The sequence below is a fragment of the Eptatretus burgeri genome, chromosome 6 (assembly GCF_056783735.1).
Source record: "Eptatretus burgeri isolate ZD-2024b chromosome 6, Ebu_testis_v1, whole genome shotgun sequence".
Lineage (NCBI taxonomy): Eukaryota > Metazoa > Chordata > Myxini > Myxiniformes > Myxinidae > Eptatretus > Eptatretus burgeri.
The window spans coordinates 69174271-69186237 of NC_140966.1; the positions used below are offsets into that span (position 1 = coordinate 69174271).

The 11967-nt window shown below is 43.8% G+C and overlaps 1 protein-coding gene across 6 annotated transcripts in view; it reads right to left on the reverse strand.

Annotated features, from left to right (window-relative positions):
- BTBD10 (BTB domain containing 10) overlaps window positions 1-11967 on the reverse strand; it is a 148890-nt gene extending 136923 nt beyond the window's left edge. For 3 of the 6 annotated variants that reach the window (XM_085885544.1, XM_085885543.1, XM_085885542.1), the window contains exons 1-2: window positions 11655-11860; window positions 3172-3343 (exon numbers count right to left, since the gene is read on the reverse strand). In XM_085885544.1, coding sequence (XP_085741670.1) covers window positions 3172-3278 — 107 coding nt within the window. In that variant the 5' untranslated portion in view covers window positions 3279-3343; window positions 11655-11860. Of the gene's footprint in view, window positions 1-3171; window positions 3344-11654; window positions 11861-11884 lie in introns of those variants that run through there. The other 3 variants (XM_085885540.1, XM_085885541.1, XM_085885549.1) reach the window with 3 other exon arrangements.

The following is an 11967-nucleotide window of genomic DNA, read 5'->3' on the forward strand; positions in this document are numbered from 1 at the left end:
TTGGATCCCTTCAGCCATTCGTAAGTTAGTTATCGCTGTCACGAAAACCTACAACAGATTCTGACCTTTTGACTTCCTGATGCCAAAATCGAATCAGTTCATATTTGCATCATAATACACACTTATGGTAAGGTTGGTCAAAATCACACGACTGGTTCACAAGTTAGCGTGGTGACAGAATTTTTTTTTAACCTAACTTGACCTCTATTCTTTGACCTTTTGGCCCCATAGTCTAATCACTTCATCTTTGCATGATTACACATTAGGGTGAAAGAATCAATTACCCAGTTATAATAGATTCCCTCCATCTGAACCTGGAATCGAACCCTAAATTCGAGCAGATTACCTGCCTGTAACGGTTCCAAGTCTTTGGAGTAGATTCCTTCAATGCCTTATCTCACTTCGTCCATCAAGAATCCGTTTGTTGGTTCAACAAATTATATCAAAAGCTTCTCCTGTCATTCTTTACAAAACAGACAAAAACTAGAGGGGGAGCACTCGGTAGAGTGCAAAACCTCCGCCGCCAATACTGCTAGGTCACTCAAGTGAACCTGATATCCTATTCATTCAATTTGGCGTCAACAGTACTCACAGTTATAGTTTGCAACTTTTCCTTTTACTTTTAACTTTTACATACTCAATTCATTCCTCATAACTAGATAATTCATTGAGACAGAAATTGATTTTATGTGGGCATATCCACCTGAAGTTCTAAAATCAGCCGCAATTATAATTTTGGCATGTTTTTTTGTTGGAAATCACTCATAACATGTAGAAATGCAAAAAAATAAAAAAAAAATAAAAAATAAAAAATAAAAAATCGAAATTTTGTTCGGAAAGAAAGATCGGAAAGAAAAATTGACGGATGGACGTACGGACATTTGGTCATCTCGGTAGAGATGACCTAAAAAAGCACGGCACGCGTGCGCACATGCACCTCGTCCATTTATAGCAGATATAAATGAAGCCACCGGTTAATAGAAATTTTACGCTCAAGTTATTTCTCTTTATTCCATCTGCCAAAGATGGACATGAGGTTATGTTTTCACCGATGTTTCTCTGTGTGCGGGATATCTCAAGAACTTATAGACCGATTCGGATGAAACTAGTACGTCACCCTGCATTGCCCCAAACTGCTGTAGCAATACAATCCACAACCAAGCAATACAAACGTCGTGTGCCATACAAATATCTGCCTATAAATGGTTTCATGAATGTTTACTTGAGTGATGAGAGAAATGGTCCAAAAAAGGCTCAATAAAGAAAACAAAGAGGGGTAACAAACCGAATCAACAATTGTGTATTGCATTTTCAGTTGAGCACTTAAATACAAATCAATGCCGTGCCCAAGTCTAACTTCACAGAAATTATTGATGTGGCCACTGTGATAGTGCCACTATTACAATGGCCAAAAAAGAACCAACTGACAAGGCAAAACACGAGACTGCCTCGAGTATTAAAATTAAATGATTCTTACAGCAGCATTATCGGTACAAGCAACAAATTCTCAATGTTCCGCAGATGTAATTACACAATTCGGACATGTTTAACACCATTAATTGTGGGAAACTGCCAGGGATGTTAGACTTGTTTATTTCAATATGTTGGATGTTGGACTTGTTTTAAAGAAGAAATCATCATTAGTGCTGTCTTACAGTGTTTAGTGATTACAGACAAGCAGTTAGATGATGAACAAAAACTACAGAAAAATGTGCAAATTGGTTTCCTCACTCCCTAAGGTCCAGGATGATGAAGTTGTTGTTGTTGTTGTTAAAAGTCAATCCTGTCAATTTTCAAGTTCTTCGGACAATAACAATAAAGTTATGATAGTGTAATGATAACAGGTAACATGTACCATCACATGATTAAAAAGTTCAGAGCAGATGAGTTTCAACCAGGAATTTAAGTCTGTACTAATGTTTTGACCAACACAAACACTGTGTGATGTACGTCAACACTTTCAGTAATCAAATGAAACATAAGAGGATGGCTAGGGCAGGGGAGCAATGTTAATGACAGACTCAGAGAATGTAACTTTTCACTTTGTAACTATGCGTTTTTGCAATTGACTTTCCAACAAGCTTAGTCCACAATTAAACGACAAGCTCATATTAATATAAATAAAGTTGTTTTTGAGATAGCAGCATGCATTTTGAGCAAGAGTTCATAAGAAAAGAATATCACAAAACAGGAGTGCAAATGACAAACCAATTCAAGTTGGAAAAAGAAAAAAAAAATAAACAAATTTCACCCGCAGGGTGACCCGTATCTTGCCAAAAGGTGACCACGTGTGACTTCTTTAAGATCACACTGAGGTGAACAGAGCTGCTATCCACCAGGAGCGACTCCTTGAGGAATATCTGCCTACGAGAGATTCCGATGAGAATCGTTCTCCAGAGTAACCATGAAAAATATGCTTTTGCCTCATAACGTCACCAAATGACGTCATAATGTCTCAAGCTTGACATATCTAGAAAGCACTCATCGAGGTGTTCAATTTGAGGTACAACACGATATGGTTCCTCAAACTTGAAAATTTGACCTTGGGGTCAAATATGTTTGACCTGAGGCGCTAACCATGAAGGTCAAGGCCAATCGCCACCAAAAATTAATCAGCTGAGCGCCAGACCATGAACTATATTCCCATGAAGTTTGAAGACGATCCGATCAAAATTACTCAAAAAAATAAGGGTTTCGTCGACTCCCCTAATTTGCGACAAAGTGACCGTGACCTTCAAAATTTTGTGCACTGAAAGGGACCTCTATAGGCTTCTGATATGCGAAGTTACAAAAATTTCCAATGATAACTGTGCTCTGCAGAATTTTTTATACACGATTACAGACAAACAAACAAACAAAAAAAATAAAATAAAAAAATAAAAAAACATACAAGCTGACTAACATATTTTGCAAATTTTTTTTTTTTTCATTCATTTTTCATGCGCAAAAAAACTTCATTTTGGCAAGATAATAACAACCAAACTGCAGTAATACAGAGCACAACAAACAAAGGGATTTAAAAAAAATTTTCAAAGAGCAAATTAAACAAGGAATTCACTTCACAACATTATGAAAACCTCATTCAGCCATATTAAAAAATAAAAATAATAAAAATAAAAACCTCACTGCTTGGCCAAAAGAAAAGAAAAAAAAATCCTGGAACAAGTGTACCTGTGCCTTTTTGAGTAGCGTCGCCGCCGGCCCAGGGTGTCCACCTGCTGTTCCCAATATTCCGTATCACTGCTGTTGCTGTCGTAGCAATGTGGGAGGCCAGCCATTCCCAGTAACCAGCGCAAGAAAACAATGCATTCAACAGGCTCGGGTAACAGTTAAGCTGGTCGTCCTGCAGAAATGCACAAAAAAACAAAAGGACTTTTAAGAGCCTCTTCTATTTAAAAAATAAATAATAATGTTGAGATCCATGAGCTAAAAAAAAAAAAAAAAAAAAAAAAACATTCTTACAAGATCAATAATGCAAATCATGAAAATGGTTATCTGGAGGCCACCATTATATAAAAATTTTTTTTTAAAAATCGCAGCTTCATAAAATTATATTTTGTTACCAGTTCGATGTCAGATAAATGCTTGCAGATAAGCAAACGATTAATAGTAATATTCATTACATCGTAATACTGGATTCACCCTTTGCTCTGTGGTGTGCATTTAAAACATGGGGAAGGGAGATAGCAGACGAATAAAAAGATCGAAGGGAAGGAAGAAGTGGGGAGTAATAGAGGGAAGGAAGAGGGAAGGAGGGGGGAGAGAGAGGGAAGAGGGGGAAAAAAAAGAGGGAAGAGGGGGGAAAAAGAGGGAAGAGGGGGGAAAAAGAGGGGAGAGGGGGGAAAAAGAGAGGAAGAGGGGGGAAAAAAGAGGGAAGAGGGGAAAAAAAGAGGGAAAAAGAGGGAAAAAGAGGGAAGAGGGGAAAAAAGAGGGAAGAGGGGAAAAAAAGAGGGAAGAGGGAAAAAAGAGGGAAGAGGGGAAAAAAGAGGGAAGAGGGGAAAAAAGAGGGAAGAGGGGAAAAAAGAGGGAAGAGGGGAAAAAAAGAGGGAAGAGGGGAAAAAAGAGGGAAGAGGGGAAAAAAGAGGAAGAGGGGAAAAAAGAGGGAAGAGGGGAAAAAAAGAGGGAAGAGGGGAAAAAAGAGGGAAGAGGGGAAAAAAAGAGGGAAGAGGGGAAAAAAAGAGGGAAGAGGGGAAAAAGAGGGAAGAGGGGAAAAAAGAGGGAAGAGGGGAAAAAAAGAGGGAAGAGGGGAAAAAAGAGGGAAGAGGGGAAAAAAGAGGGAAGAGGGGAAAAAAGAGGGAAGAGGGGAAAAAAGAGGGAAGAGGGGAAAAAAGAGGGAAGAGGGGGAAAAAAGAGGGAAGAGGGGAAAAAAGAGGGAAGAGGGGGAAAAAGAGGGAAGAGGGGAAAAAAAGAGGGAAGAGGGAAAAAAGAGGGAAGAGGGAAAAAAAGAGGGAAGAGGGGAAAAAAGAGGGAAGAGGGGAAAAAAAGAGGGAAGAGGGGAAAAAAGAGGGAAGAGGGGAAAAAAGAGGGAAGAGGGGAAAAAAAGAGGGAAGAGGGGAAAAAAGAGGGAAGAGGGGAAAAAAGAGGGAAGAGGGGAAAAAAGAGGGAAGAGGGGAAAAAAAGAGGGAAGAGGGGAAAAAAGAGGGAAGAGGGGAAAAAAGAGGGAAGAGGGGAAAAAAAGAGGGAAGAGGGGAAAAAAAGAGGGAAAAGAGGGAAGAGGGGGGAAAAAAAGAGGGAAAAAGAGGGAAGAGGGGAAAAAAGAGGGAAGAGGGGAAAAAGAGGGAAGAGGGGAAAAAAGAGGGAAGAGGGGAAAAAAGAGGGAAGAGGGGAAAAAAGAGGGAAGAGGGGAAAAAAGAGGGAAGAGGGGAAAAAAGAGGGAAGAGGGGAAAAAAGAGGGAAGAGGGGAAAAAAGAGGGAAGAGGGGAAAAAAAGAGGGAAGAGGGGAAAAAGAGGGAAGAGGGGAAAAAAAGAGGGAAGAGGGGAAAAAAGAGGGAAGAGGGGAAAAAAGAGGGAAGAGGGGAAAAAAAGAGGGAAGAGGGGAAAAAAGAGGGAAGAGGGGAAAAAAGAGGGAAGAGGGGAAAAAAGAGGGAAGAGGGGAAAAAGAGGGAAGAGGGGAAAAAAGAGGGAAGAGGGGAAAAAAGAGGGAAGAGGGGAAAAAAAAGAGGGAAGAGGGGAAAAAAAGAGGGAAGAGGGGAAAAAAAGAGGGAAGAGGGGAAAAAAAGAGGGAAGAGGGGAAAAAAGAGGGAAGAGGGGAAAAAAGAGGGAAGATGGGAAAAAAAGAGGGAAGAGGGGAAAAAAAGAGGGAAGAGGGGAAAAAAGAGGGAAGAGGGGAAAAAAGAGGGAAGATGGGAAAAAAAGAGGGAAGATGGGAAAAAAAGAGGGAAGATGGGAAAAAAAGAGGGAAGATGGGAAAAAAAGAGGGAAGATGGGAAAAAAGAGGGAAAATGGGAAAAAAGAGGGAAGAGGGGAAAAAAGAGGGAAGAGGGGGAAAAAAGAGGGAAGAGGGGAAAAAAGAGGGAAGAGGGAAAAAAAGAGGGAAGAGGGAAAAAAGAGGGAAGAGGGGAAAAAAGAGGGAAGAGGGGAAAAAAGAGGGAAGAGGGGAAAAAAGAGGGAAGAGGGGAAAAAAAGAGGGAAGAGGGAAAAAAAGAGGGAAGAGGGAAAAAAAGAGGGAAGAGGGGAAAAAAAGAGGGAAGAGGGGAAAAAAAGAGGGAAGAGGGGAAAAAAAGAGGGAAGAGGGGAAAAAAAGAGGGAAGAGGGGAAAAAAAGAGGGAAGAGGGGAAAAAAAGAGGGAAGAGGGGAAAAAAAGAGGGAAGAGGGGAAAAAAAGAGGGAAGAGGGGAAAAAAAGAGGGAAAAGAGGGAAGAGGGGGAAAAAAAGAGGGAAAAAAGAGGGAAGAGGGGAAAAAAAGAGGGAAGAGGGGAAAAAAAGAGGGAAGAGGGGAAAAAAGAGGGAAGAGGGGAAAAAAAAGAGGAAGAGGGGAAAAAAGAGGGAAGAGGGGAAAAAGAGGGAAAAGGGGAAAAAAGAGGGAAGAGGGGAAAAAAAAGAGGGAAGAGGGGAAAAAAAGAGGGAAGAGGGGAAAAAAAGAGGGAAGAGGGGAAAAAAAGAGGGAAGAGGGGAAAAAAAGAGGGAAGAGGGGAAAAAAAAGAGGGAAGAGGGGAAAAAAGAGGGAAGAGGGGAAAAAAAGAGGGAAGAGGGGAAAAAAGAGGGAAGATGGGAAAAAGAGGGAAGAGGGGAAAAAGAGGGAAGAGGGGAAAAAAGAGGGAAGAGGGGAAAAAAGAGGGAAGAGGGGAAAAAAGAGGAAAGATGGGAAAAAAGAGGGAAGATGAAAAAAAAAGAGGGAAGATGGGAAAAAAGAGGAAAAAGGGGAAAAAAGAGGGAAGAGGGGAAAAAAACAGGGAAGAGGGGAAAAAAAAGAGGGAAGAGGGGAAAAAAGAGGGAAGAGGGGAAAAAAGAGGGAAGAGGGGAAAAAGAGGGAAGAGGGGAAAAAATAGGGAAGAGGGGAAAAAAGAGGGAAGAGGGGAAAAAAGAGGGAAGAGGGGAAAAAAGAGGGAAGAGGGGAAAAAAGAGGGAAGAGGGGAAAAAAGAGGGAAGAGGGGAAAAAAGAGGGAAGAGGGGAAAAAAGAGGGAAGAGGGGAAAAAAGAGGGAAGAGGGGAAAAAAGAGGGAAGAGGGGAAAAAAAGAGGGAAGAGGGGAAAAAAAGAGGGAAGAGGGGAAAAAGAGGGAAGAGGGGAAAAAAGAGGGAAGAGGGGAAAAAGAGGGAAGATGGGAAAAAAGAGGGAAGATGGGAAAAAAGAGGGAAGATGGGAAAAAGAGGGAAAATGGGAAAAAAGAGGGAAGAGGGGAAAAAACAGGGAAGAGGGGAAAAAAAGAGGGAAGAGGGGAAAAAAGAGGGAAGAGGGGAAAAAGAGGGAAGAGGGGAAAAAGAGGGAAGAGGGGAAAAAGAGGGAAGAGGGGAAAAAGAGGGAAGAGGGGAAAAAGAGAGGGAAGAGGGGGAAAAAGAGGGAAGAGGGGAAAAAGAGGGAAGAGGGGAAAAAAGAGGGAAGAGGGGAAAAAAGAGGGAAGAGGGGAAAAAGAGGGAAGAGGGGAAAAAAGAGAGGGAAGAGGGGGAAAAAGAGAGGGAAGAGGGGGAAAAAGAGAGGGAAGAGGGGGAAAAAGAGAGGGAAGAGGGGGAAAAGAGAGGGAAGAGGGGGAAAAAGAGAGGGAAGAGGGGGAAAAAGAGAGGGAAGAGGGGGAAAAAGAGAGGGAAGAGGGGGAAAAAGAGAGGGAAGAGGGGAAAAAGAGAGGGAAGAGGGGAAAAAGAGAGGGAAGAGGGGGAAAAAGAGAGAGAAGAGGGGGAAAAAGAGAGGGAAGAGGGGGAAAAAGAGAGGGAAGAGGGGAAAAAGAGAGGGAAGAGGGGGAAAAAGAGAGGGAAGAGGGGGAAAAAGAGAGGGAAGAGGGGGAAAAAAGAGAGGGAAGGAAAAAGAAGAGGGAAGGCGGGAAATAGAGGTAAGGCAGAAGAGGGGTATGGACGACGTTGCGCTGTCAGGATTATTATGCATTCCCCAGCAAAGAGCAGACCATGGGCAAGGTGTCACGTCTGTTGTCCCAATACAGCTTGATGCTGGGAGGCAAATTGGCTTTGTGGGATAGCCATCCATTTACGATGAATCCAGCTAAAAGCTGAAGAACGTTATCATCTGAGGTGCAAGGTCTCTAATTTGCATTTGCTTACTGTCAACTGGGATATCAACTGGTGTACCCTCATCTGCATGTCTTTGAATAAAATGCTGGCAGTTGGCACAATGTCAGTAGGAGCTCCAGAGAGAGTGTCAGGAACATACAGTAACTTGCCAAGCAAATATTTGAGTTCCAAGTCATAACAGAGAAGATGAAGCAACATCCATTGTAATCTGGGTGACGCTCTGTGAAGCAGTTTTCTCACGATGATCACCAGTGGCTTATGGTCTGTTCGCACCTCTGTCTTCAACCCATATATGTAGTGGTGGAACATTTCTATCACAAAAACTACATTAAGCATTTCCTTTTCTATCCGAGCACAATTTTGCTCTGCCACTGATAGCGAACGAGAGGCATAAGCAACTGGATGTCCTTGTTGTAGCAAACATGCTACTCGGCCAGTCGATGATGCGTCAGCTTGGATGACATGGTTTGGAAGGCTCAAAGAAATTCAGAACTGGTGCAGGGGAAATTGCCTGTCTGAGGGATTTTAATGCTGCAGCGTGTTTAGGGTACCACTGCCATTCTGCATCCTTCAGTAAGTCACATAGCGGAGACGTGATAGTCGACATGTTGGGTACGAAATGTGAGAGGAAGTTAAAAACTACCAAAGCACACTGAAGGTCCACTTTGGACATGGGTGTTGACAAGTTTGTGACTGCTTGTACTTTGGTCGCATCAGGCCAAAGGCCTTCGGCAGTGAGGTGTCCCATAAAGCTGACCTCTATCACCTTCCATTGAATCATCTGACAATTAAATTTTACGTTACAAGACCGAGCACACTTGAGTAGTTTGCCCACAATCTCGTCATGTTGAGCTTTGTCAGCCACAGCTACAATCATGTAATCGGCAATGAAATACACCCCTTTGAGATAACCAAAAGTAGTCCGAAAGGCATTCTGCTGAAACAATATCTTCCAAATGGCATACTGAAGTACACAACAATGCACGTTTTGGGGGGGCGTATTTCAGACAAAGCGGGGGGGGGCGAGACCGGAGAGTAGACGGTAGAAGATACTTGATGGAGAAAAACCACGTCAGCTGCTCTTGCATACATGTCCACCACTTTGGTGAGGTCAAGATCCTTTTTGTGGAATAAAACGCTCCTTTATGCGTAAATCCGACATGGCTAAAACTACATAGTCTTGAACCATGGTCTCGGTTCCCGCAAAACTGCATGATTTGGCCTTCGTCCTCAACTTGGTGACATACTGGTTTTAAGGTTGACAGTCTTGCTGTCAGGTTTCCCAAAAACGGTGCATTTTCATAAACTACATTCATTCGCGGATTACAATATCCTTCGAACTTCTCACATACAGAGTCGAGCGTCTTGCTGTCCCGTGGCTTCGCTGAACGTGAATGTGTTGTACACGTCAAACGCAGCCTCACCGGCGCAATGCAACAAGATGGCGACTTTCTTGCTCTCTGGTATCGATTCCGAACTCTGTCCTGATGATTACAAGAACAGTTCAAACAGCAGTCTTCATTGGCACCAAGCATCGCAGAGGTTTGAAGCATCATCCAGAGCCAGTGGTGGGAGTGGTTTAAAACACTCCATTATGGGTCAACGTGAATAAGCCCTGCCACCAGAGTGACCACTTCCTTGGCTATTTTTCCACAAGATCTTGGCTATTCGTTGTTCGCCTTGGCGGATTGGTTTTCTATTATCATCAGGTCAGGTCAGGTATGGGAGCATGTGCCAGAACAGCGCGTCACTGCGTCCACTTTCCGCCGGTACTCCAGGGGCCTCCGTCTGGCCATCCCCCAGGCAGATGCCAGGCCCATCCCCATCTCCTTGAGATGATGGTCAACCTGCTGCAACCATGAGGCACGTGGTCGGCCCACTGGCCTCCTCCACTCATGAGACTCCCTCGCTGAGAGAATCTGGTGAGCAGGATCAGCGTCAGGAAAACGAGCCACATGTCCATACAGCCGCAACTGACGCTCACGGACAATGCAGGTAACAAATCTCATCCGAGTCTCTCTCAGCAACCGCTCGTTGGACACAAAATCCGACGAGCGATAGCCAAGGATTCTCCGAAGAGACCTGGTACCAAAGGAATTAAGTCTCCGTCTCAGATCCTTGGTCAGAGTCCAAGTCTCGCACCCATAGAGCAAGACCGGAAGTACCAAGGACCTGAAGACTCGGACTTTCGTCCTCCCGCACAGGTACCGGCAGCGCCACACCCCATGATCCAGTGAATCCATGACTCCCCAGGCCCGACCCAGACGTCTATTGACCTCTGACTCGCAGCCAGCAGAGACATGAATATCATTGCCAAGGTAAGTGAATCTCTCCACGACCTCAACATCCTCACCACAAACAGACACAGACAGGACAGCAGCATCCAAGATGTCACCGAAAGCCTGGATCTTAGTTTTGACCCAAGAAACCTGTAATCCCAACGGCTCCGACTCCTCATTCAGCACCTCGAGGACCCCCAAGAGGATGTCTAAGGTCTCCGCAAAGATGACTGCATCATCTGCAAAATCAAGGTCCGAGATCTTGACATTGCCAAACGATGCACCGCAACTTGATCTCTCCGACATCCTCCCTAAAATCCAGTCCATACAAGTGCTGAAAAGTGTGGGGGCCAGTACACACCCCTGACAAACTCCAGTAACAACTGGAAATAAGTCAGAGATGGTACCACCACACTTCACAGCACTATCAGTAACAGAGTAGAGTTCAGACATCAGATCGATCAGTTTTGGTGGCACCCCACGAAGACCAAGAATCCTCCAGAGGACATCCCGATTCACTGAATCGAACGTTTAACAGAGATCAACATAGGCTGCAAGCAGCCCCTGCCGAAACTCTCGTCTGCGTTCAGTGAGGACACGAAGGGCAAGGATACGTTCAATCGTTGACCTCTTTGGTGTAAAGCCTGACTGCTCTGGACGCTGGTGCTCAAGCAGATGGTGGCGAACCCTATCAAGAATTATCCGAGCAAAGACCTTGCCCGGCACTGAGAGCAGCGTCACCCCTCGGTAGTTGTTGCAGTCTTGGCGATCACCCTTCCCTTTCCAGAGAGGGACAACAAGGCCCCTCTTCCAGTCAGTTGGGATGATGCCTGTGTTCCAGGCAGAGCACAAAACTGCATGCAACGACACGAGTGCAGCATTTCCACCAGTCTTGAGAAGTTCAGCATGGATGCCACAGATCCCTGGAGCTTTGCCCCGTTTCAACTGGTTCACCGCAGCCCGTGTTTCCACAAGCGAAGGTGGACCACAGTTGATTCGAGGGTCAGCAACAGGGATTGTAACACCCTTGACGTCCAACTCGACAGCTGGGGGATCAGCCTGGTACAACCGCTGATAGACATTATCATCGCTTTTCCAAAACCTTGTGAATTCTTGGCTTTTTTCATTGGCTCACCTTGGCATTTATGAAAATGAGTGGTGGTCACACTGCCTGCCACCATGTAATGTGCCAGACGAAGGTTCAAGACCAACAGTCTTCATTTTCACATTCACCCGTACATCGTCAGATCCAACAACAGTAATCTGCTCGTGAGAACGTTGGCATGGGTAGGGTTAATGGGTTGTAGAAAACATTTGATGCTCAATTTCACGTGTTGTTGACCACCTGTTGTTGTTGTTGTTGTTGCTCAATTTAATCAAGATACTAAAGTGCCCCGTCAACCAAAATATCCGAGAAAACTAAATAACGATCTTCGGAACTCGTTCCCCTCGATCATTCATGGATCTACTGTAATCTCTTCAACGACTAATGTCGTTCGCAAAATACCTCACACTTAGAGTACACAAAAACGATAGATAAATAATATATATATATATATATATATATATATATATATATATATATATATATATATATACATTATATATGGATGCTCCACAAACACCTCAGGAGAACAATTTAAAACACTCAGGAAAGGTGAGCACGATTTGATCGAGACGGCAGCGAATAGAGCTTACAGTAAACCATCCGAGGCCTGAGTAGGCCCGAGCATGCTTCAGACAAGCTCGTTCCTCTGGCCCACTGCGTCTTTGGGACGGAGCCTCAGTCCCTGAAGAGAACGGAGAAAAAGGACGTCATCAAACGAGGTGAAAAATGAACACTTGACGAATCAAAATTTATTTACAGGAAAATAATAATCGACGAACATGGAAAACTACTCCATATTAAAAAAAACAAAAAAACATACTGTACCACGATTCACTAGAAATTGCGCCGCCCAGTCGAACATTTAAATCTGTTTGTAGTTGTTTGTTGATGTTTGTTGTTGTT